Source organism: Asparagus officinalis, chromosome 4 (assembly GCF_001876935.1).
Source record: "Asparagus officinalis chromosome 4, Aspof.V1, whole genome shotgun sequence".
Lineage (NCBI taxonomy): Eukaryota > Viridiplantae > Streptophyta > Magnoliopsida > Asparagales > Asparagaceae > Asparagus > Asparagus officinalis.
This window is the reverse complement of record NC_033797.1, coordinates 12,422,809-12,449,519: the sequence shown is the minus strand read 5'-3', so window position 1 is coordinate 12,449,519 and position 26,711 is coordinate 12,422,809. Positions and strand designations below refer to the sequence as shown.

At 38.0% G+C, this 26,711-nt stretch overlaps 1 protein-coding gene and 1 pseudogene across 1 annotated transcript; one reads left to right on the top strand and one right to left on the bottom strand.

Annotated features, from left to right (window-relative positions):
- LOC109838199 lies at positions 4,312-17,975 on the top strand (annotated as a pseudogene).
- On the bottom strand, positions 16,721-26,711 carry LOC109836647. Its single transcript, XM_020404619.1, is given in 4 exon segments — positions 16,721-17,068; positions 19,976-20,633; positions 20,954-21,450; positions 26,536-26,711. Coding segments are annotated over 2 exon segments (1,107 nt in total). The 5' UTR covers positions 21,446-21,450; positions 26,536-26,711; the 3' UTR covers positions 16,721-17,068; positions 19,976-20,018.

The following is a 26,711-nucleotide window of genomic DNA, read 5'->3' as shown; positions in this document are numbered from 1 at the left end:
TCAGCGACAGACGACTCGAAGCTCGACTCTGCTTCTTAAGAACGGCGTCGATGCGAGCTCTCGTCGATGGCGACCTGCGTCCGATGCGAGCTTCTTCGCGTGCCCGACCTCTGCTTTTGCTTTTGTTGACGAACTGACCTTTGCGTCAGGTTAATGCGCTGGCACAGTCGTCGCCAGCTTCATCTGTCCGCCTATATTAACCCCTCCCTAAGGTTTCGAAGATGCTGAACTTGCCCCCCTCCTCCTTCACGCATCTCCTCTGTGCGGCGGCGGCGATCTGCCCTAAAACGCAGCGGCGTTTTTTCCCTAAAATCGCAGCAGCGATTTTCCTTTTTAATCCCCAGCTTCAACGTTGTTTTGAGGGGAGATTAAGTAAAGAGATTTAGAGAGAGAAAGAGAATTAAGAAGAGGGGATTTTATATTGTGGGGTATTTATTCTCAAGTGGGTATTGAAAGGGTTCATACCCTGTTATTATTAACACTGTAGCTACAGTGTTTATTTGAGAAATCCCAGTTTAGGGATCTGCTCCTAAAATTGTAATTTCTTGTTTGATTAATAAGAAATTATCTGTGTGGCTCCCGAGGACGTAGGCAGTTGCCGAACCTCGTTAAATCTTGGTGTACTTGTTCTCTATACCGCGTTTCCGTTGCATTAGGGGATTTAGGCGTTAAATTCTCAACAGCTAAAATTCTACTCGAATCCAAGGTCCCACATGCACACTAATAAAATTCTACTCGATTTACTGGTGGTGCGTAGAGATTATGTATATGTGAGGGAAATTAGGGGGCTTCGTTAACTTCACCTAAAGACACTAAATAATTTTATTCCATGAATATTCAAAGTCTCATTATCGCCGTCATCATAAGCCTCAAGGCTGCCACCTTGTGCTGCTGCCTCACCCCTGATATTCGAAAAACGCAACATAAATTTAGGTGAAGCTAACAAATTCCCCTAAGAAGTTTGTCCCATCTTGATTGAGATAACCCCAAAATTTTTGTCACTTAACTCTCCAAACATTTGAACCATCAACATCTCCATAATCTTGCATATATTTTCAGCTTTCCCTAAAGGGAGTAATTAAGCCCAATTATTTCAACATGCCCCCTAGCTTCCAATGTTACTCTCATAGAAACCATAAACTTTCAACGTTGTGTTAAAAAAAAAAACCCATTTTCAATAGGGTAGCATGTTGAAAATTTTAAAACAAAGTTCTGTGGCCGAAAGTTTTTAGGAGTTTAAGCAACATTTTTAAAAATTTTGGGATTAGTTCAAGATATATATCCAAAACTTTTGTGCCATGTGCTCACATTTTTGTGAACTTTACCCATGTGCGTATGCTCACTTCACATGCAAAACTATTGAAAATCTAATAATAAAGTAAGCGTTAATTCTTTATCCAATGAACCGTCCATATATATTCTCTTAGTTCAGATTTTAGATCTCGAATTTATTCCCCCGAATGCCTCTACTAATAAAGAATCAGAGGAGACAAGATGAATTCTTCCTGATAAAATGAGTAAGGAGCTAATAATTATTTTCAAACTTAGATTTCAGGGTAAATTATTATGCGTAAAGGTCACAGAAAATCGCCTGACATTTTAAAAGTGACGGTTTACTCTCTTCTTACTGTTAGCTTCTGTACTATCATCTCATTTTCTTGTTTAATCTTCATTTTGAATATAATCATCATACACATGTTTAGACGGTCAGCTGGTAACTATCATATATTATTATGACATTTTTGTATCCAAATTAACTATGTAATAAGGATTGAATGCTAAGAACCAAACTGTCATTTTTTTTAACCTTAGAAGAATATCTTAATCTTGAAAGTTTAAAGGGTTTTATGCATAATTAATCCAATAACTGGGAAAAAAGAACTTTATGGAGGGTTTTTTAAAAAGTAAAAACAGAGCGAGGTGCCTTGTTCAAAATATCATTAGTAGAGCTAACTTTACTAGACTAAATAAAACTAGTATGATCAAATAATTCATACCATACCATGAGTAAGTAAGAAGCGGATCAGTGTCGTCACCTACAACATAAATTATATATGTTTGATTAGAACGAACCTACAATCGCTACTTACGGGATGGGAAATTAAAGATAGAGGAGAGTAGCTTATTATAGCTCCATCCGAAAATTCAGCTTCCTTAAATCTCTCCAACAACACAACAAATCCATTGTCCCCCAAAATCTCAATTTCTCGAGAAGTGAGCTTTTGTTTTGGTCATAACTTTATGACTAGTCCAAACCAACATATCTCATTTTACAAAAATCAACTAAGTGAGTGAATGCCTCCAACTATTCTTGAGATCATATGGTTCTTCTTAATCTCAATATCTATTTAGAGTGCTTTTCAATATTTAATTATTCATGAAAATTATTTTAACTTATTCATTCGTAAGTCTCATCTAATGGGTAAGTATATCTTTAGTTGAAGTATCAACGATCACATTGGTGATAGAAATATAAATTATATAACTAAACTCTGTCATCTACAATATCTCTAATATAATAATATTGATATTTGTTGTGCGCAACGAAAATTTCAGTAGCACCTATGCTAAGAAGCGGATCAGTGTCGTCACCTACAACACGGGATGGGAAATTAAAGTTGGAGGAGAGTAGCTTATTATAACTCCATCCGAAAATTCAACTTCCTTAAATCTCTCCAACAACGTAACAAATCCATTGTCCCCCAAAATCTCAATTTCTCAAGAAGTAAGCTTTTGTTTTGGTCATAACTTTATGACTAGTCCAAACAAACATATCTCATTTTACAAAAATCAACTAAGTGAGTGAATGCCTCCAACTATTCTTGAGATCATATGGTTCTTCTTAATCTCAATATCTATTTAGAGTAATTTTCATTTAATTATTCATGGAAATTATTTTAACTTATTTATTCTTTTAAGTCTCATCTGATGGGTAAGTCTATCCTTAGTTGAAGTATCAACAATCATATTTGTAATAGAAATATATAAGTTATATAACTAAACTCGATCTGTCATCTACAATATCTCCAATATAAAAATATTGTACCTCAACATCGATCAAAAACCGTCTTTTCCAAGCAACATGTATAGTTGTCCTACTGCAATATACATCCTGCTTAGTATGTGTATCTTATACGGCACTATTTTTTGCTACTTCAAGAAACAACTCCACCTCCGACAATAAAAAGTGTCCCGGTTTAGATTTGTGACTTCAGAAGGGACAACTCCTCCTCACAAAGATGAAGGATTCAAATAAAAATAATGGAGAAGGGCCTATGAGAGCAGATCACGGATGACTTCACCACGAAACAATAAAAACTTGAAGAACTCCAGAGTCGGTGTAGTCAAGGGATGGGGTAACCTTGTGACTTTTGAGCAGAGATAGAAAGGAAACCCAATGAGGGTTTCTCTTGGATGCTTGTGGCTGGTAGGGTAGGAGGAGGGAAATGTCCTCTGTTGAAGGGAAATAAAAGGTAAAGACTTTTGTTTAATGGAGGAGAAAGATCTGATTTGTTTGTTTGTTTGTTTTTTTCTTCTTCTTTTCTCTTGGATAAAATTGGAAAAGGATGTCTAGAATGGATTAAGAAAAAACATTTTTGTTTCGGATTGGTTTTGCGGTCCTTTTCTGTGTCAGGTGAAAGATTGCTTTTATAGTTTATTTTCTCGAGGAAATTTTCAAAACAGCCCCAAAAAGTTTTTTATTTATCAAAATCGATCCATTTTTTGCCACGTGGGCTTAATGAAGTTTCTAAACAGTCGGGGTTGCCAACCCCGACTGTTTAGGACATGAAAATTTCGGGTTTAAGGGTTCTAATTAGGGTTTAACACCCTCCTAAACAGTCGGGGTTGCCAACACCGACTGTTTAGGAACTATATTAAGCCCACGTGGTAAAAAATGAGTCGATTTTGATAAACAAAAAAAAAGTGGGTCGATTTTGAAAAATAAAAATCTTTTTAGGGCTGTTTTAAAAATTTGTTCTTATTTTCTCCCGATCTATTTAATCTCTTCCAATTTTTGGTGGTAATTTACGTTGTCCCCGTAAGATCTCTATTAAAAACAAGTCCATCTTTTGCCACCCCCTTCTCATGAGTATTTCAGTACAACTAATAATGGCACCCAGACATAGTCATGTGCGCAAATGGTTGAAATACATAGCTTCTCAATAAAGACCCACCTCCTCTCCTGCCAGGCCATGTTCCCTACGGATCCCAAAAATTTTAAATTGCCAGAAAACACCCTTCACTCTTCTATATTAATGCGCTACCTCTCCCCATTCTCCTTCAATCGACTCCGAAATACTAAGAGGAACGATGGCGATATCTCAAAAGACGCTCCCCGTTCTCCTCTTCGTCCTCCTCCTCGTCTCAACAGGTAATTAACGTCTCTTCCTCTATTTATATATTTAATAAAGTTCGAGGGGGCGTTTTGTGAAATTTATCGATTTCATTTATTGTTGTTTTCCTTTAGACTTCGGAGCGATGAAGACGGTGGAGGCTAAAAACAGATGCATGAAACAGAGCATGACTTTCCATTACAACTGCATAACCGCCCACAACTGGAGGGACTGCGCGCGCGCGTGCCGCAAAGAGGGCTTCAGCGGCACATGGCCCTGGCCCAGCCCATCCCCTTGTGTATGTGCACCAGAAAATGCCCGAGGTTTAATTAACGTTTGAAGATTACATGCTTCAGCTTAGTTAAAACAATTCAGGCTTGTTAATTGTGGTCTGTTTTGTCTAAGCTTTGTTGTTGTTGTCGTCGTCGTTGTTCTTATGTGATGTTTTGTGTTTTGAGTATTTTGCAAGTTGCGTTGCTGGAAGTTTTATATGACAAATGTTGGTTTCTTTCTTTTTTTCGCTTTTTTGCTTTGTCTCATTTGACTTTTTGAAAGGAATGAGGTGAATATTATAACTCGCATCTTCTCACTCGAGAAAACGTCGTAACGTTTGATTTCTTTTACTACCGCCCTCTAATTAGTTTTACAATTTACTTTGGCTTCCTTATTCTTAAGTCTCATCAGCTTACATGTCTGATAAAAGATATCTGATAAAAGATTTCGTTGATCAGCAATTATATATATATAGTAAGAATGTAGTCACATTAACTTCTCTCTCATCTACAATATCTTTAATATAGATAGTCACACTATTTCTCAATGTGTTTTGCTTTGGAGCTGTTCGATCACACCATAGTTGATTAGGAAAATTGTTGTTTGATTATAACTGTAAATATTAATAGGTCCTTCTAACATATTGGGATATGGATTAATTAAAAAACATACTATCTAAACAACATGTGTAGTTGTTTCAGTGCAAACTACGTATTCTGCTTCTAGTGTTGTATCTTGCAACTTACACTTGTTTTTTGTTAGTCTAGGGGGGTGTTTGTCAAATTGAGAGTGAAATTAATGAAAGTGGGAAAAATACTTTTCTTTGCAAGCGTGGAAGTGCATCCACTGATCCACGCCAACAAGCAAGTTAAATATATTGTTTGTTAGGGGAAAAAAAAAACAATGTTGCAAGTAGAAGAGTAAAATGACATGACAATATTATATTGTTGAATATGTTTGACATTGTATCACTGGTGCTCTTTATATATATTGTTGAAGATGATAAGAGTATTAGTTATAGTTATTTAGGGGTTGTTTTATATGGTGTAATCTCGCATGCAGGAAATGTTAAAGATATAGTTCACCTCAAATTTGTCTTCGAATATTTTCATTTTATTTTAGGCAATGTATTTCCAAATTCAAAACTGTGTCTGGTTTGATGCAAAAATATAGGCAATGCATTTCCATAGAGAGTGATGTTGTGGAGAGCAGCAAGATTCGACTTAAGCACTAAAACGATTTTTTTTTTCTTTTTCCACTTTCTTTTCCTAGAAGACGCGGAGAACAAAAGAGGGAAGGAAGAAAGACGCTAGAAAAAAGAGGATGCGAGGTGCATTGCTACGCAAGAGATCTTTTAGGCCGTTAACTAGAGAAACTATTACTTCCAGTGTTGAGGATAAAAAGTAAATAATAATAAAAAGTTATAAATATTAGTCAATTACAGTCTAACTTTTTCTACTTTCATGTGACTTCTGCATAATTTTAGGAAAAGTAAAACATGAATTAAATTTTATTTTTCATTTCCCCCTTATTTCACTTGCACACGCTTTCAATAAAATAAACATACAAAATAATGCCTACGCCACTCGGTGCTCAAGGAGCTAATAAGAATTTTCCCCTTCAATGACAAACAAGTATTCCGAAATAAACTTTTTATGACTTTAGAAACAGCAGCTCCTCCTCCTCCTCCTCCAACTCTGGATACGAACAACAAACAATGTTAATAATAATAATAATAATAATAATTTAAAGGGAAATACGGGAGCAGATCACGGCATGAGTTATTCCGATACGATAAAAATTTGAAAAAACTCCAGAATGCGCGTAGTCATGGGACGGGGGTAAACTTATGACTTTTGAACAGAGAGGGGGGAAAATTCGAGGCTATTTAGATATTAGTCCTTCAATCTTCAATAATTTTATATCAGTCCCTCAAATCTCAATAATTACTTATTAGTCCCTCAAATCCTAAGGGGTCTTGCAATTTGGTCCCTCAATAAGCAAATACTCCGAGTTATGATTTCCCTTTTAAAACCAATCCAGTTCAAAAAGGTTATTTGCATTTTGATCCTCTAAAGTTTACACTTAAGGTTTACACCATTTTAACTTTAATAACCCAAAGTATTTTCACACTTTGATACTCTAAAGTTTACACCTTTTTAACTTTAGTACCCCAAAGCATGTCGACACTTTGATGCTCTAAAGTTTACATCTTTTTTACTTTGATATCTAAAATTTTTTCGGCTCTTGTTATGATAAATTTTATTTCTTTTTAACTTTAATACCTCAAAGTTTTGCTTTTGATATTTTGATACCCCAAACTTTAGCGTATCAAAGTTTAAAAATACATAAACTTTTAGGTATTAGAGTTAAAAAATGGGGAATATTTACGTATAAAAGTTAAAAAGTTGTGTAAACATTGGGGTACCAAAGTGTCAAAAAAAGTTTCAGTTCAGTGGTAGAACCACATTCAAGCGAGTGCGGGCGACACTAAAAAAAAAAAAAAAATTTGCAATACAACCTTCATATATGATAAATCAATTATTGAGGCCCTAGCTTAGCATTTGCCCCAGCTTGGTCTCTTACATGCATATTTATTATGGTATTTATAATTTAATTTTAGGGTTTTTTATTTCTAGCCCCAAATGTTTACTCATCTTTACCTATAAACCCAATCACTATTGTATATATCCATAAACCCAAATATCTTTTTGTATTTATCTATAGGTAAAGATGAGTAAACATTTGGGGCTAGAAATAAAAAGCCCTTAAAAATATAAAACTAAATGAATTTTTTAAAATTAAAAATAAAAATTCCACTAAAAAGTATTTTGATCTATTATGGCTATCCCGTAGGCCACGTTTTTCCACTATGCGACTAAGATTTCTCTAACAATTTACAAGTTCTACTCCACCTTTTGTTTTGAGTTTCTCTTGAAACATATAGAATCTGCAATGACCGCAAAGTAAGAGAGATTAATTAGAGATAATTAGGATAGATTAATGGGTATTTGCGTTTAACTAAATGGGTCTTATCAAACTAGTAACAATTAGTTAAAGATCTATTATATTTAACAATATAGGCCTCTATTTAAAATACATGTAACATGTTGTTAGAATAAAAAATATAATTTATTTAAACCTACAAGTGGCTCATAATAAAACCCAATTAAGGGCTTTTTAAATAGGTAATGAATTTTTTTTTGAAAAGAATAGAAATTCCATAGCAAAGGCAAGAGAAGAGGCAGTAATCTGCTTCTAGAGAATAAAACCACTAAGTTAATGTTCATAATTCTTTGAAACAACAACGAGTTAAGATTGATTTATGTGATATTATATATTATTTTATAAATTTTTACCCCAGTACCCCATGAGTCCTAGCTCAGCCATTGTTTCAGGTATCAAAGTTAAAAAATATGTAAAGTTTGGTGTATCAAAGTGTCAAAAAATTTTGGGTATCAAAGTTTAAAAATGTGTAAATTTTAGAGTGTCAAGTTGCAAATAACAGTTAAAAAAAATACAATCTAAGTATATTTTGGTCATTGAGAGACCAATTTGCAATAACCCTAATGAGCAATTTCATAGATTTTAGATACTAATTTGGATTTATTGAAAATTTAAAGGACAAATATTTACATAACCCAAAAAATCTTATGCGTCTATTTTGTGAATTTGTGGCTGGTAGCGTACAAGTATAGATACGTCCGTTGAAAGGAAAGAAAAGGGGAACTCTCAGCATGTTGCAGTAAAGCCCCATTAACTTTCAAAATCACACTTAACCCCTAATTATTATTGGAATTGTAGAAAACGCCCAATAACTTTCCTAGTTTTATAGGTAACCAAAAAAAAGGCATTTTGAAAATTGTTGAGGGTTTAGTCTAATTTATCCAAAATATGTTGGGGCTTTCTGCAAAAGTTATTGAGAGTTAAAAGCTCACGGAGGTTCACCGCAAAACGCTGAGTTCATGCGGGTTTTGCGTCCGGGTATTGGGCCTATTAGCTTCAGCCTTCAGAATGGATTAAGCTTCGACACCGGCATAAACTTGTTCTCCTGTGCTTTTTCACAATAAAAAGACTTCAATTAGATTTTAGTTTGAAATCTCTGCACTAAAACCTAACAAACCCACTATTAAAAAAAAAAATCTCAATTTGTTGTCAAATGAGGTGGGGGGTCGTGTTTGGTTATAGAGAGGGTGTGGAAAGGGGAATAGTTTTGTAGTCCATTTTCTTATTCTTTTTTAGTGTGAACGTCGTGCAAAACACGACATATTTTTTCGCTACAGTAATTCTGGTTTTAACTAATGCAACATTTTTTATTTTTTGAATTACTATAGTATCACGTTCGCTACAGTATTTCCGTGTGCTACAGTAACATTTTTTAGAAATTCCCTCGGTAACAAGTTTCATGTTTGCTACAGTAATAATGCTACAACAAGTATAACTGTAGCACAGATAGTAATTCTTGGGTTCCAGAGGAGTAGATTTATATTTATATTTCGTTCATTCATATCTGGGAGATTTTTTTTTTTCCTCCTCAACACCAAGCCCCCCTGTCACGCACATAAATCTAATTTTAGTAGAGAAGTATTTCAATCAAGCGACATGGGAACCGGACATGGCCATGTGCTCGCTCAATGGTTGAAAAAAATAAAGTTACAATTAAAAAAAAAAGGGAGAGAGAGAACAATAAAGTTGCTCAATAGAGACCCACCCCCCTCTCCTGCCGAAGCCGCGTTCTCCACACAGGTCCCCCAATTATTTAAATTGCCAGAAAACACCCTTCGCTCTTCTATATAACGCACGAGCTCCCCCATTCTCTTCCGACCAACTCGCTCCATTCTCGCCTGCTTCGAAACACCCAAAGCGACGATGGTGAAATCTCACAGAGTGATCCCCGTTCTCCTCTTCGTCCTTCTCCTCGTCTCGACCGGTTATCCCAACTAGCTCTTCTCTATTATTATTATATATTATAAAGTCGAGAGGGGGTTTTGTGCAACTTACTGATCTTCATTTTATTTATTTATTTCTTATTTTTTTTTGCTTCGGAAGGTGGGGTGATGAAGACGGTGGACGCCAAAGCGTGCTGGCTGAAGAGCACGACTTTCAAGCAAAACTGCATAACCGCCCACAACTGGAGGGACTGCGCGCGCGCGTGCCGCAAAGAGGGCAACCACGGTGGGATTTGCAGGGTCGACAAATCCCTGGCCCGCCCCGTACCCCTGTGCACCTGCACCAAAATCTGTTGAAGATTTGTCCTCATTTTGCGGGCTGAATGGAAATAAGCGGTATGGTTGTTGTGTCTTGTTCTTCCACATGAATGTACTTCTTTAAAATTTATCATCGCAAATTTTGATTTGTTACCCTATATATAATGTTCTTTGTAAGATTTTCAAATAACTTCAGGAGTTTTAAGTAGAATTTTGAACCTTCAAATTTTTTTCTCCTGATCTATAAACTTTAGGGGAGTTCTGTTCAATCCCCACCCCCAAAGTTGAACAGGGTATGATGAAATTTGCCCTAAAAAGATTTGATCATTTCTTAAGAACAATGTTTTTGAATATGCTAAATTTATGTCTGAAAATTAATGTGAAATAAAAATAAATTTAGATAAGAGCAATGCAAAGGGCAAAAAAAAAAAAAAAAAAAATTTACGATTAGAGGGCAATTTAGAAAGAGAAGTTCCACTCTCCCTTCTTATTCACTTTTAAACAAGTCAGACTCAAGAAAAACTATAGGATTAGAGATTAATAAGTATAGCAGATAAAAACAAAGGCAAGTTTTCTAGGATTTGAGATGACAAAGCTAGTTACAGAAACAAACAACTGTAGTGACAATTACTGTCTGGATCAGTATTCTGCTCCTTGACTCACGCACCATTCTCCCCGTGAATCGGTACTTTATTCTTCTTGCTTGGACTGAAATTTGAGCAGTATCAGCTCTCTCAGCCTTGCATATTTATCATTTCTTGTTTGAGATACTTTGGGGGGGGGGGGGGGGAAAACAAAATTAAAATTTTGAGCTTACATTTCTAACAGAAGTCCATGATAATGAAGATACCAGTAACCTTACCCCTTGGCATCAAGCACAAAAATATCACTCCATTTTGTTTTGCTGCTCATCATCAAAGCAACTACGAACACATTCCATTTGACACGATCAAGTCCAGAAAAAAAAACGATATCCTCTGAAACTTTGGTGGTTGTGCTGGAAGTTCTTTGAAGAAGCGTACATATTCCTCTTCAACACACTGGCTATGTCTTGTCATGGCTTAGATCAGATCAAATCCACAAGAAAGATTAGTTTTCAAAGTTATGTGTGTGTGTGCGTGTGTATAAAGTCATCCCCAAACTAAACTCCACCCCAGAATCCGATTTCAATTTGACTAGTCTTTGAAATCTCTGTACAACCCAACAAATCCACTATTCCCTAAAAATCTCAATTCGTTGAGAAGTGAGATTGGTTGGAGGGAGAGTGAGAGGACTTCTTGTATTTCATTTTCTTCTTCCTCTTATGTCCTTCCAATTTGGGGGATTTTCCTCTCCAAAAATACCCAAAATCCCCCGTCAAACATAAATCCCTCTTATTATTCCTCATATTTGAGTAGAATTACTTGGATACAATAACCAGACGATCATATGCGCAATTCTTGATGCCCAACGAAAGTCCCACCTCCTCTCCCTGCCAAATCACGTCCTCTACAGATCCACACGAATTTTAATTTTGTTAGGAAATGCCCTTCGCATTTTCCTATATAAGGCACTAGCTCTCCTCTCTTCTATCAACTTGCCCCCACTCTTGCCTACCAATCAATAACAATGGAGAAATCTCAGAAAATGCTCGATCTTCTCCTCATATCCAAAAGTTATTTAAACTAACTCTTTTACTACCTTAACGCTTATAGATCACCTAAATACTCTTGTCTTTTGTGGACGATGGGAGGATGACGGTGGAGGGTTCAACGTGCAGCGATCAAAACTGCAACACCGATTGCCTGAGCAAGGGGTTCGAAGGCGGAGCTTGCCATATCAACTTTGCTGATAAAAAATGTCCCTGCATAACATCAAAACCTGTTGAAGATTGATGCACTGGTTCAGCTTTCTTCTAGTGCTACTGTTTCGTTGGATTGTGCACTTTTTCAGCTTCGTTTTTCATCAATTAGCAAGAGGCATCTGGTATTATTTATCTGTTCAATTTATGTGTAAGTGAAGAGGAAATAGATGTAGGAAGTCATCTCTTAACGCATCTATAAGTTTTTTGTACTAGAATCTTACTGTCAGTATGGCTGCCAAAGTCTTCTTTTTGATTCGCGATCCATCCTCTCCATGAATGGGTACTTCAGCCTTCTTGTTTGAACTGAAATTTGGAAGGTGGCAGCTCTCTCATCCCTATATAACATCAGTTAATTTTTCTTTCTTTGTCAAAAGAAGCCTTGAAGGCATTGACGTGACTCAGTCCTCTCTTATCTTGTTTTTTCTTGATTCCATGCCCATCAGATACCTGGTTTCATAGAGTGATACCGTTAAAAAGGAGATGACAAAGAGTAGCTATCATGAGGTTTTGAAATAGTACGACAAATGCACATATTGGACATCATGATGTTAGTCAAGTTTGAAATTATCTTACGAAGAATTTAGAAACTTGAGCTTTTTTTTTTTTGGGAAAAAAGTAGAGCAACTGTAATGATTTCAAATCTAGTAACAGAAACAAACCATTGTTGTGAAGATACTAGTAACCTTGCCCCTTCACATCATTTGCATAAAAATAGCCTTCCAGCTTGTTTGATTGCTCATCATCAAAGCAACTATGATCAAATAACATTGAACACGATAAGTTCAGGGGAAAAAAATAATTCTCCGATACTTAAATAGTGCTGGAAATTCTTTGAACAGGTGCGACATATTCCTCTTTCAATAAATTGGTCAATAGATTGGTTATAGTGTCTTTTGGCTTGGATCACATCACTAACTCATGGATCAACCACAGAACAGCTATATTCTCATTATTGGATTCGCCATCCACTGGATTCACTAGATCCTTGACAGTAAGCACAATTTAGTCCAGAATCTGCCTTTTTCCTTAGACACGTATTTTCCTATTTCCTCTAAGTTCCTACTCATATTTGGCTTTCAAATTTCTTGTTATTGTAACATGTACTGAGCTGAGAAGATGTTCAGTGTTATTTAATAGGGTTAATAACTTATAAGTCATTCTATGTTATCAATGATGTTGGATCCTGAATAACCGATATGAACTAGTTCATGAAATCCAAATAAAAGAAATTTCTTTAGCACAGATTACTGATGATCATTGTTTCCAGCTTCTTTTCACATTTATTTCATTTAACCCTGGACAATTATTACTCTTTGTAACACAGAAATAAAACAGGTTGTTCTAGTTTCAATCCTCAAAACTCGAGACTTCCCTTTTCCAAACTTTACAAAGCCACCTTCCGCCAAAAGTTCAGTCCTTCTTGGTTGAGGAGCTGTTTGGTCCCTTACAAGGGCAAGAAAATTTTGGGGCCTGTTTGTTTCCTTGCAGGAGCAAGAAAAATCAGAAGAAATTAGGCATCCACAAAGTAAAACCGACTAACTGTCCCAAGATGTTATGTTATTAATGCCGACGAAACTCTAATAGAACATAAAACTTTTAGCAGAGAGCATGATCTTCCGATGATCGATTATGGCTTTGCGGAAAGTTAAGGCTCACGGACCTGGATTGCAGAGGGTGTACAGTGTCAGCATAGCCTTAGTTCCTCAAGATTCCAACAATTTGGTGAAGGGTTAATGTAATATTATGATTAAAAAGCAGCATCTAATTCAGATAGATATATTCGAACTGCTGTTCTTTAGAGCAAAACACTTCCCTAAATTTGCACAAGAATTTGTCCTAGTGTTGAGAACAAGTAGTACGTCAGTCTCTTTCCCCTTAGTGCATGTCCCTTGGTTGCTCAGAATTTTTTAACAGAAATTTAAGACTTAAAAAGCACCCGCTACGAAGAAAGAACCCAAAAATAACTGAACTGTATCATATCTCTTCCTTTAATGGACAAATAGTTATATGAGAAGAAAGAACCCAAAAATAACTGAACTGTATCATATCTCTTCCTTTAATGGACAAATAGTTATATGAGAACTAGAGAGTTTCAGAACATCATGAAACACTTAATAAAATAATAATAAACCACAATGGATCTTTATTAACAGACAACTAACGTTCTTTTTTTCTTTTGGGTGGATGCGAGGTTAGTACAATATTCTAGTTAGAGCACAAAATATGTTGACGGAGAGCGCAAAAAGAAATCAACAAAGGAACAGAGAATGCATTTGGATGGCAAACATGTATAATTCTCTACATCAGGGACTTCAGGTAAAGCATGGACCTGCAGGTAAATAAATGTTATTATTTACACTACTTCCTACACTTGCTATTATCATAAATAACTGCAGGGAAACTTCGTAATAAAATAATAACTAAGGAATGACAGAGATAATTTGTTTGTCCCATCTGCAGAACATACCAATTCGCTTGTTGGGGCCTCGACTTAGTATCTTAAGGAGATATAAGAAGCATAGTACTGCATCAACAGATATCAAGTAAGAAATTATAATGGAAAAACAGGAAGGAAAATCTTTAACAATAAGGAAGGCTGTCTTTCTGTCAATATTTCATTTGATGGATCACTTATTCCACAAAATAAAGAAAATGAATACCAATCAGTTGCCAATTAAACTAAGGAAGTGATTAAGGGTGGCCTGCACTTTAGCCCCTTAAAAAGGGCTCTACCATGCATAAGCAACATGTGGATGCCACATTATCTGATGAAGATCCAACCACAAGCAGCAAGTGACAACTAGTGTAAGTGAGAGTTAATAAACAGACATGCTTACCTATTCTTAGATTGGGATTAAACCATAAACGACAGCTTAACAATAAACAAGCATGTAGTGGGCATTTTTTCAAACTATTTATCAATGAACCATTCTAAAAAAAGTATACTTTCAACTATAGGCCATGCTCAGTTAGTTCTGGCCCAGCTCTACAAATAACTATTGTTGCTTGTTTCAGGTCTTGATAGGCCTCAGTTATGGAACCTAACAGAGCATTGATTAGCTGCAAATACTGCTTCCACATGACAGTTTTTACAACAATATAAACGAGCAAAGTCCTTTTTCTGGATTATATGAATTTCTACAATAAAATAAGTAGAAAACGAGTAATAAAGTGATCTCCGGAATAACATTTGGGGGGGTGGGGGTGGGGGGACCTTATCGTTGAGGTTCATTAAAAATACACAATCAACAATCAAACGCCCATCATGTTCATATCAATCAACCACCACATATATTCTTACAAGCAAGTCTTAATTGCTCAGATGGAAATTTTGGTTGAGACAAGAAAATCCTCAGACCAGCGCAAAAGTGCTGCAGGAATTGAGCACAAGTTAAACATTAAACCCGAGGTGTTCAATGAGTGATAGTCCACATACTTCATTGCAAACTTAAAAATCATCCAAGCCAAGACAGCGTGACAATATCTTTGTCCAATCAAAAGGTATTGTGACTACAGTTTCACGTAATAATCCTCATTAAAGAAGAGCAAGACCCACTAACCTACTCAATAGTGGGACGACTCGATGCAACAAACTTACCTACCACATGATCCATTTCCAAAAGTAATAGCCTAAAATTTCAACTTCCCCAACAGTGGAGGTTAGTCTCACATAACTTCCTTGTATTAATTAATTAGGTCTGTCTCATAGGAAATCATAACATTCTTAATCTAATATGCACTAGTTCATCATCGAGGATACATGATGATGCAGTAACTACCATAGAAAGCATCCAAGCGTGGGAAGCCATCTAGTTTGATACCAAAATCCAAAAAATCGAGCTAAAAACAATTTGGGATGCATAGGATAGTGTCTCTTTATGGACGTCCTCTCTATAAAAATGTCTCCTTGAAGACATATACCTAAAGGAGCCAAACAGCTGCCCACCACAGACATGCTCTGCTGAAACAGAAAATATAACTTGCAGGGTTAACAAAGGTTAAGTACTCTACATGCCTTTGAACTCATGCGGTCAACTAAATATGTGATGAAAGGTGCTCCGTGAAACACTATTATACAAAGTTATATCCAAGCAAACTGCATATAAAGTTACTAATTTAGACCAAATCATAGAACCAATACCATTTCTAATTGTCTGGAGTCTGCACCATACGACTTCTTACCTTCACAAACACTAGAAAACAATTTGAGTTTTTAACAATCAGAAAAGAAATAATAGGTTAGATCTGTCCTGGGTCTCACCTTGGTTTCCAATTATATTAATATACAAATATCATATCTCTATTGAACTGGTTCCCATACACCATCTCAACAAAAGCTCCTGTTCAGCCAAGTGGCATGATTGCAGAAGCCTCCCTATCAGCTTCCCCTAAATCCTGTCATGCGTCACGATATAAACAAGTACAATACTCGTATATTGAAACTCCTCAACCCTCCATTTACACTAATTCTTTCCATTGAAGTTGAACACACTCACCATAAGAGCCATGATAGCTTCAGACAATGAGTAATCCACCTTGCTTATTTTAAAACACTATAGAGCAATATTTCGCAACTCTGTTAAATCACAGAAGTGCTCATGCTACAAAGTTACTGAAAACATAGAAGAATGTGAGCTGCCATTAATAGACCTTGGAGGCCTGAGGAGTGATGATGAAGTTACTGAAAACATAGAAGAATGTGAGCTGCCATTAATAGACCTTGGAGGCCTGAGGAGTGATGATGAAAAGGAGAAGCAGGCTTGTATGGAGTCCATCGGAAAGGCTTATTGAGAATGGGGTTTCTTCCAGGTACTCAACCACGGCATCAGTTCTGAACAACAGGAAGAGATGAGAAAAGCACAGAGGAAATAGTTTGAGATGCCTTTCGAAAAGAAGGTAACTTCTAGGATCTTGAATGACTCTTATATATGGGGAACTCCAGGTGCCCAAAGTGTGCAACAGTTCTCATGGTCAGAAGCCTTTCATGTTCCTCTTGCTAATATTTCAGAGGGTCGCTACTATGGAGACAGGAGAGTGAAGAAGTCTAAGGTACATTTCTACTATGTACATTAAAAAAGAAGTCTTCTCCTATATGCCCTCTATGATGTTTTCAAACTTACTGGAAATTTTCATTTTACTAACCCAGTTTAGACAGGTAGTTAAGAATATCAAAGGTAATGACCACTGACATTGGGAGGGAGGTGATGAAGAAACCTGCATGCTCACTTTCAGAGCTTGCTAGCACCATTGCCAGCATTCTAGCTGAAGTTTTGGGATACAACGGGCAGTGTTTTCCTGAAATTGCACCAGGGAAACATGCTTCCTTTGGCTAAATCGATATCCGCCATGCCTCTTCTCACCAAAGACCTTTGGATTGATGTCCTCACACTGATAGTGACTTCCTCATCATCCTGTATTAGGATCAGGTTGGTGGACTACAGTTAATAAAGGATTCCAGATGGATTGCTGTAAAACCGAATCCAGATGCTCTTATCATCAACATGGGAGACCTCTTCCAGGTGATTACAAAAATAATTATGAAGTCTACCTTGTATAGTCCTATGTATTAAGATATACATAAGCTCTTTAAATAACTTATTTGGCTAACTCCTTCCAACCACATGAGTCCTTTCTAATTGCTAATTTCCTATGCATGGCATAAGAAGTCAAGTCAACGCATGTCGAGGATTGCTACGCTGCACTGAGTCAAGTTACCACTTCACATGATTAAGTCCTAAATTTGGTTTCGTTTCTCTTAATTGTTAGCTTCAAAGTGACAAGTCTAGGTTTTGGTGGGATGTATATCAGGCTTGGAGTAATGACATCTACAGAAGTGTCATGCACAAGGTGATGGCTAATGAGAAGGTGTAGAGATATTCCATTGCCTATTTCTTGTGTCCATCATATGACTCCATGACAGGGAGCTGCAAAAGGTTACTCCCTACAGGAGCTTCATTTTTGGAGATTTTAGGAAGCAGGTGCAGGATGATGTCAAGAAAAAAGGATACAAAGTTGGTCTTTCAAGTTTTCTGCTAAAGCTCTCTTCTACATCTTGATCTTGCAAGACATTTCATTATCCCTCAGCCAGCATGTGATTAGGAAAAGGCAGTACCACTATGAAAAAGTACCGGAAGAAAAAAATAATGAAAAGTTGCATTCATTCTTTTTGTTTAGGCTAAATTGCACTTCAATGCCCTATAGTTTCATCAACCTTGGACTTTAATGCCCCCTATATTAAACCTATACACTTAAATTCCGCAAAGTGTTGCAGATCAATGCCCCAATGTTTCAATGTGTTTGCACGTTGGTGCCTTTTGTTACCCGATGTTACACATTGGTGCCCCATTGTTTACTCAATGTTGCATATAAATACCCTCAGTTTGTAAATGTCCTCACTTAAACAGCCTAAATTTCTAAAAGTTGTACTTTTATACGTTCAGTTTGATATTCTTGGGTACGTAGAGAAAAGTTAAACGCTGTTTGTTGTTTTTAACTTTAGGGCATTTATCTGAAACACTTAAATACTTTGGGGCATTTAAGTGCACGATTTTAAAATAGGGGGCATTAAAGTGCAAGGTTGGTGAAACTACAGGCATTTAAGTGCAATTTACCCTTTTGTTCACAGATTTGCATTCATTAGTATGAAACAAGAGAGTATTCCTGTCCAGTTAAATGATTCTTTCTAGTTATTGGTTGTATGTGTATGTAACAATGTGTGTTTCTCACATTAGTTAACTGATTTTAATAAAAGATTCCTATGGCAGAATGTTTAATTTTAGATTGCCAATTTAAGGTTATATACCAATGTGTGCTTCTCACATCAGTTAAAAGATTTTTAATAAATGATTTGCATGTTTGATCGGGATTCTGGCAGAACTTAAATTGAGGTCATCGATTTAAGGATATGAATAAATTTATTGATCCCTATGCAAAAGATTGCACTACAATTTGGGAAGATTATAAAATTTAAGGATATGAATAAATTTATTGATCCCTATGCAAAAGATTGCACTACAATTTGGGAAGATTATAAAATGGGAGAAAGTAGCATGATAGCGGTATCCCTATGCAAAAGATTGCACTACAATTTGGGAAGATTATAAAATGGGAGAAAGTAGCATGATAGCGGTATTTCCTACAGATGTCAACAAACTCGGTATCTTTTTTCCTTCTTTCCTTCCCCTTCTGTTTTATAATTTGCTCCTTTCTGAGTTAAATATTCAACCCTTTACTCAAGGACTTGAGCTCTTTACTATCAAAATCATGTTGGAAATTTATCTTTCAATCCAAGTGATCACTATATCATTTCATATTTAATCACAGCCACCTCTGTTGTTTCCAATTTAGACAGTTAAAACAGATAAATCCTACAATTTAACCCTCTCAATATCCTACCATTCTACCAGGTGGACTAACAAGGCAGGGTAACTAGAATAGCATGACCTCTATAAAATCTTCAACTCAAGCAAGATCAATATATCCTCGAAAGTATTACTATTGCCAAAATTCATAGCTCTTTCCATGGACAATAGGGTTAATGTCCACTGAAGTTAAAAAAAAAAAGGGAGAGAAAGATAGACATCAGCCTAAACCAGCTCCTCACCAACCTACTATGAAGTAATTTGCTAAACTGAATGACCAAAAGGATTATAGATGGGTTACAACTAGATTCGCGTAATAAATCAAAAATGTTGAACTTGTACTAGAAAATGAGTTTTCAATCAACATTCTTCTATAAATCAAAATGTTAAAATTGTACTAGAAAATGACATACTAAATGACATGCTGACTTGTTAGAAAAATTGATCTTTTGCCTCTGCCTGATGTATTTCTCTGGAATTAAAGATTCTGACGGACTCCTGCATATCTTCATATTTAGGTGGAGAGTTTCTGCTTTCAATGTGACAAAACACATCGAATAGGCACTTCCTACTCTTACTAAATCTGCATAACATTTTTTTAGAAGTTATATTCTCATTAAACAAATAACGAACATGAATCCATTTTCCATTTAACAGAACACTATCATTGGTGAAATTAAGTACAAGTTGCTTAAATAACAAGAATATAGATGGAGATGTCTTGTTCAATACCTAATAAGTCACATCAAACTCATTATTCTAATCAACCTAAATTAAATATCACGGAGTCCAAATTGCAAGATCAGATTACTATGTCATGTTGAAATCTATGTCATACTCGAGAAGACCTTATAACAACTCAAATTAAATTAAAAGGAATATGTATATTTACAAGAAGAATGATGAACATGTATTGCCCGTAACATTAGTCAAAAAAAATATACATAATACAGTTACCTCTTCCTTTTGATCTGGTTAATTAATTAGTATGTCATTCTCCTCAAAATTTATCTGACTGGTCAAAGAACATAGCCACCTTGTCCTTGAGACTGCTCTTCTTCTTCATCAAGGGTGCCTCTTCTTTCGAAAATTCATGGCTTGTGAGCTGTTTGTTTAATTCATAGATTGATGGTAATGCTTTTGATTCAATTGCCCAAATTGAGGGCAATTCTTTTGCTTCAATTTCCTGAATTGATGGCAATCCGTTTGAGTCAATTGTCTGAGCTGACGTCCATCTCTTTGATTCGATTGTCTGAGCTGACACCAATCTTTTTGGTTCAATTTTCTGAATACTCTGCTCCTTGCATGGGGATTTCATCATAAAAGGACCTAGATAGAGATTCACCATATATTGAGCACTGTCTCCTGTGCTTATAATGTTACCAGAGAAATTTCCACTTTTGCGGTTCTCTCTTTCCTTCTCTTCATTCTCACTTAGACGAGAACTATGATTGGTACTTGTGCATCTGGATAATATGTGACTGGATTCACCAGCTTGGAGAGCTCCGCCCTTAATAGCCTTCGACGAAATTGACAGGTTTGAAGGATTTGTTTCTGATGTGCACTCTCTTGAAGCTAGTAGTTCATTTTGTTGTTCCTTACCAGCAACGACATACTGCAATTAAATCATAATTAACATCAACATCATCTCCAGAAAAGCAAACTTTGATAGAAACAGAATGTTACAAATAAGTATTAGGAGCAATTATATGCAATCCCCAGAGGACAGGGGGTAAGTATTTCAAATAAATAAGACTATAGGATAACCAATAAGCTTTGTTTATTAGACCATAGAAAGCAGCACATGCCTCAAGTCAACGGACTGCATTTGGAATGTCATAGGATTACTTATGACTTTAGTTGACACCGTATAGTGAAAGAATTCCAATTATATAACAAGGCATTGACAAAGACGGAAATTATATTGGAGAATACCTCTTCTGCAATGGTGAGAAGATCTTCAGCTGTCAATGATATTTCTTTGTCGCTCCTTCCTGGGGATACTACTTCCAACTCGTTATTTTTGAGCCTTTTACTCTTTACATGCTTCTTTGTAGCAGCAGTACTTTCATTTACTGATGTTTCAAGGATCTTCCTCTTGATTTTTCTCTTAGCCCCACTACGAACCGTTAAAGAAGTGGAGGGACCATCATCTTTTCTTGTTGTTTTTTTTTGGTTCTTCGCCTTGCCTCACGCCCTTGCAAGCTATCTGATTGCTGTGGAGACTCCTGAGTTAGGGTATTGAATCTTTTGATCAGGTTTTATCTTAGACCGAGCTGCTTGACTCTTGGTCTCTTCTTCTGGTCGAGAACATTTTGCATCTTTACCTGCAGATTTTCTTTGTTCAGCACCAGATTTTACCTGCAGCATCCATGATGGTAAACGTCGTCTATTTCCAGCATTAGCATCAGTTACTACCTCAGTCATTTTCCCTGCAATATATGAAAAAAAAAATGCTTAAAAACAGATGTAATTATTGAAGTGATGGTTGTATTGCAGAAACAGAAAGGCAGTAAGCAATTTCATTGTTCACAAGCAAAATGTCGAGTCCTCTTTCAGCCTTGCCCTAGGGCCATCTTTGAATACATAATTTGTGACAATAGTCTTACAGCTAACTTGTTTAGGCTAATTTATTTAATTTAGAAAATTAATACTCCAAAATACTAGTTCTATCTGTTGGGAATTTAACGCTGAAATCCCTAATGCAACGAAAAACGCAGAATAGAGAACAGTACACAAGATTTACGAGGTTCGGCAACTGCCTACGTCCTCGGGAGCCACACAGTTAATTTCTTATTTAATCTAACAAGAAATTACAAATTAAGAGCAAATCTCTAAACTGAGATTCCTCAAACAAACACTGTAGCTACAGTGTTAATAACCACAATAAAAAAACCCCTTTCTCTTTTCTCTCTCTCTTCTTAAATCCCCCTTCAATCACTGTTGAAAGGCTGGGGTTAATTAGAAAATCGCTGCTGCGATTTTAAGAGAGGGAACGCTGCTGCGTTTGGGGGTTTTCCGCCGCCAGAGAAAATCGGGGAAGAGGAGCAACCCAAACCCTAGGGCCTCGAGGGGGGTTTTATAGGGGATCACGACAGGCTGGCGACAGCCTGTCGCCAGCCACTTCTTGAGTCTGCACACCAGGTTCTTTTTCTTCTTTTCTTCTGAGAAACCTTCTGGCTGGTGCATGTATATCTCCTCTTCTAGATCTCCGTGAAGAAACGCCGTCTTCACGTCTAACTGCTCGAGATGAAGATCTTCAATTGCTACAATACTCATCACGGTCCTGATAGTATTTAGCTTCACCACGGGAGCGAAAATATCGGTGTAGTCAATTCCTTCCTTCTGCTGGAAACCTTTGACAACCAATCGGGCTTTATATCTCCTGGAACCATCCTGCTCCTCTTTCACCCGGTACACCCATTTGTTGTGGAGTGCTTTCTTACCCGTGGGCAACTCAGCTAGTTCCCACGTCTGGTTTGATATGAGAGACTTCATCTCATCTTTCATTGCAAGCTCCCACTTGCTCGCATCTCCACACTGACAAGCTTCATCAAAGCTTTCAGGCTCCCCACCATCTGTCAACAACAGATAGTTCATGTATCTCCTGTTGGGTACAGGAGGACGAGAAGATCTTCTTAATATCGGAGCTGGTGCGTCGGGCTCCTGCGCACCGTTCTGTCCAACAGGCTCTTCTGGCTGAGGACCTTCTGCATTGGGTTCTTCCGAGAGGTTATCTGGGACATCATCTGCATCTATAAATGTTGACTCGCTCTCTGAGTCACCGTCATCTGTCTTGTGCAAGTCCTTGTACATCACTTTCTCGTTGAATGTCACATCTCTGCACCTGATCACCTTCTTGTTTTCGTTGTCCCAAATGCGGTAGCCGAACTCGTCTTCACCATACCCGATGAATGTGCATTTCTTAGACTTGGCATCAGGCTCATTCCTTCCTTGATCACTTATTTGCAGATAAGCTACACAACCGAAAACTTTGAGATGTGAGAGGGTTACCTCCTTTCCGCACCATACCTCTTCTGGTATTCTGTGCTCCAATGGAACCGATGGACCTCGGTTGATCAAGTAAGCTGCTGTGTTGACCGCTTCTGCCCAGAACTGCTTCGGTAGGCCTGACTGTACTCGAATGCTTCTGGCTCTCTCTATCAACGTTCGGTTCATCCGCTCAGCAACACCATTTTGCTGAGGCGTGCCGGGCACGGTCCTCTCCATTCTGATACCGTGCTCATAGCAGAACTTCTTGAATCTGGTGTCTTCATACTCACCACCATTGTCTGTTCTGAGTTTCTTTACCCTCAAACCGGTCTCATTCTCGACCATGGCTTTCCATCTTCTGAAAGCCTCAAACACTTCTGACTTTTTCTTCAGAAAGTAGACCCATACTTTCCGAGAGTGATCATCAATAAAAGTCACGAAGTAGTGTTTCCCACCAATCGACGCGGTGGTTGTTGGTCCCCAAACATCTGAGTGAACAAGCTCTAGCTTCTGCTTCCTGGGGGGTCTGCAACTTGTCTGAAAGCTAACTCTCTTCTGCTTTCCAAGTATGCATTCTTTACCCACATCAATCTCTACTGATTGTAAACCTGGGAGTTTTCTCTTTGTGTGCATAACCTTCATCCCCTTTTCACTCATATGACCGAGTCTCTGGTGCCACAGCTTTGAAGTCTCATTGTCTGCCGCAACTGAGATCGAACAACGTGCACCTGCTGTCATATACAGGGTACCAGTCTTCCTACCTCCCATGGAAAGTCTTCGTGTAGCCTTCACTAGCCAGCTGGCTTACTGAGATTAGGTTCCTCTTCAGGTCGGGAATATACCTGACATCCTTCAGCTCCCATACTGACCCATTCAGCTTAATCTTCACTACACCTTTGCCAATAATGGCACATGCTTGATCGTCACCAAGATATACATTTCCAAGATTTCCGGGGATATACTTCTCGAGGAATTTTTTCTGAGAAGTAGCATGGAATGATGCTCCCGAGTCCAACACCCAAGACTCCTCCTTGCTCTCCAAAGAGCATATCAGCGCATCATCTCCTCCTGAGGTGGAGGCAACGTTCACATCTGCATTTGCCTCCCACTCCTCCCGTGCACTCCGCAACGTTCACATCTGCATTTGCCTCCCACTCCTCCCGTGCACTCCTGCACTGATTCTTGTAGTGCCCGATTTTCCCGCACTTCCAACACTCGATAGCCTTCGAACTGTTGGGATTTTCAGATTTGGATCTCCTATCATCTGATCCATTTCCTCTGGTTGAACTTCTACCTCTTGACTCTGTATGCAATACTGAAGAGGTTGTAGCTTCACCCGACTCTCTCCGTCGGATCTCCTCACTGAGAACCAGATCACGAACGTCGTCAAACTTCAACTTTCTCTTTCCCGACGAGCTACTCACAGCTGTGACCGTAGCGTTCCAACTCTCTGGTAGGGAAGACAAAAGGATCAACGCTCGAACTTCCTCATCAAACTCAATATCAACTGAACTCAATTGGGTCGTGACTGTATTGAGTTCATTGAGATGATGTGCTACCGATGCACCTTCCGCCATTCGCAGATTGAACAACCGCCTCATCAAATGGACTTTATTTGAGGCTGATGACTTCTCATACATATTTGAGAGTGCTGCCATAAGACCCGCCGTGGTCTTCTCCTTCGCTATGTTGAACGCAACATTGCGAGTTAATGTCAATCTGATAACTCCGAGGGCTTTTCTGTCTAGAAGATTCCAATCTTCTTCCTTCATACCCTCCGGCTTCTTCCCCGAGAGAGGTTGATACAGATTTTTCTGATACAGATAATCCTCTATCTGCATTTTCCAGAATCCGAAATCTGATCCATCAAACTTCTCTATTCTCACCTTTCCCTCATCTGCGGCCATGGCTCCCACTTGAATCTGACTTCCTCTAGATCGTTGAGCTCTGATACCAGTTGTTGGGAATTTAACGCTGAAATCCCTAATGCAACAAAAAACGCAGAATAGAGAACAGTACACAAGATTTACGAGGTTCGGCAACTGCCTACGTCCTCGGGAGCCACACAGTTAATTTCTTATTTAATCTAACAAGAAATTACAAATTAAGAGCAAATCTCTAAACTGAGATTCCTCAAATAAACACTGTAGCTACAGTGTTAATAACCACAATAAAAAAACCCCTTTCTCTTTTCTCTCTCTCTTCTTAAATCCCTCTTCAATCACTGTTGAAAGGCTGGGGTTAATTAGAAAATCGCTGCTGCGATTTTAAGAGAGGGAATGCTGTTGCGTTTGGGGGTTTTCCGCCGCCAGAGAAAATCGGGGAAGAGGAGCAACCCAAACCCTAGGGCCTCGAGGGGGGTTTTATAGGGGATCACGACAGGCTGGCGACAGCCTGTCGCCAGCCATTAAGAGAGGGAATGCTGTTGCGTTTGGGGGTTTTCCGCCGCCAGAGAAAATCGGGGAAGAGGAGCAACCCAAACCCTAGGGCCTCGAGGGGGGTTTTATAGGGGATCACGACAGGCTGGCGACAGCCTGTCGCCAGCCACGCGAGCGTCCACGCTCGACGCTGAGGTCGAAGTCGCCAGACGCGGACGTCGGAGTCACGGACGCGAGGGTCGGCATCGTGGACGCGAGGGTCGGAGCTTGAAACACCGAGGGTCGCGTTTGCTCTGTCGAGGGTCGCGTTCGCCAATCGAGCTCAACTGCTCGAGTTCGTCTGCGTCTTCCTGGAGCTCGCCGGAGCTCCTCAGCCGGCGGAGGTTGGTATCCACCCCAACCTAACACTATCAAACCCCTATGTGGCCCACGACGTTTTAAGAAATTCGCACCGGATTTAGAGTCGATACTAGCTTGATAAACCAACCACAAAACATGCTTGGCCAATCGTGTCCACGATCAGCAACTTGAGGCGGTGTTCCAAGAAGACCTATTTCTCATGGAGAAAGGAATAGAAGAAAATGGTGACGATGAGAGAATGATGACAGTGCCAGTTATGCAACAATGATGATAAACAGTAAAAAAATCAATTATATTTTGACGCAAAGATCGTCAACTAACTTTAGCAACACTCATAATAACTATTATTTAAAACAAAAGTCAGTGCAAAAGGTTCGAGCAGGTGTCATCTTTGATTTGCCTCAAATAAAACAAAACAAATTGATGGGTTTCTTGGTGTTATAAATGTGTTCAAGAATTGAACGGCAAAACATATGTCTTCAAAGTAAGAGTTTTTTTTCCCTTTGTCATGCCTAGTGTTCCCAAAATTTGGTGCTCGTCTTTTTCTTTTTTTTTCCCCCCCCCCCCCTTTGCTTTTTTCCTCTTGCAGGAAAAAAGTTCGGGAAAGCAACTTTCACCCTTCGAAATAAAATCCCCTTACTTCATAATTTTCGATTAAAATTCTATCTATTAAAATTTTAGGAGCAAATTAAGTACACACGCACATGATTATTTCATTCATAAGCTTGATCTAGAAAATTACTAAAAGATATAAACAAAATTTTGGAGGAATAAGAGAGATGTTACCCGTGAGCGATTCGATGGAGAAATTCTCGAAATTAGGGTTTGAAGGCAATTGGGATCGCTTCCCTGACGACGACAGCAAGCCTATGAAATCAGAGGGCAAATACGACTTCTCGGTTTAGAGGCTGATCTCCAGGTTGTTTACTATGCCGCTTATCGGGTCGGGTTCGATCCCGGCC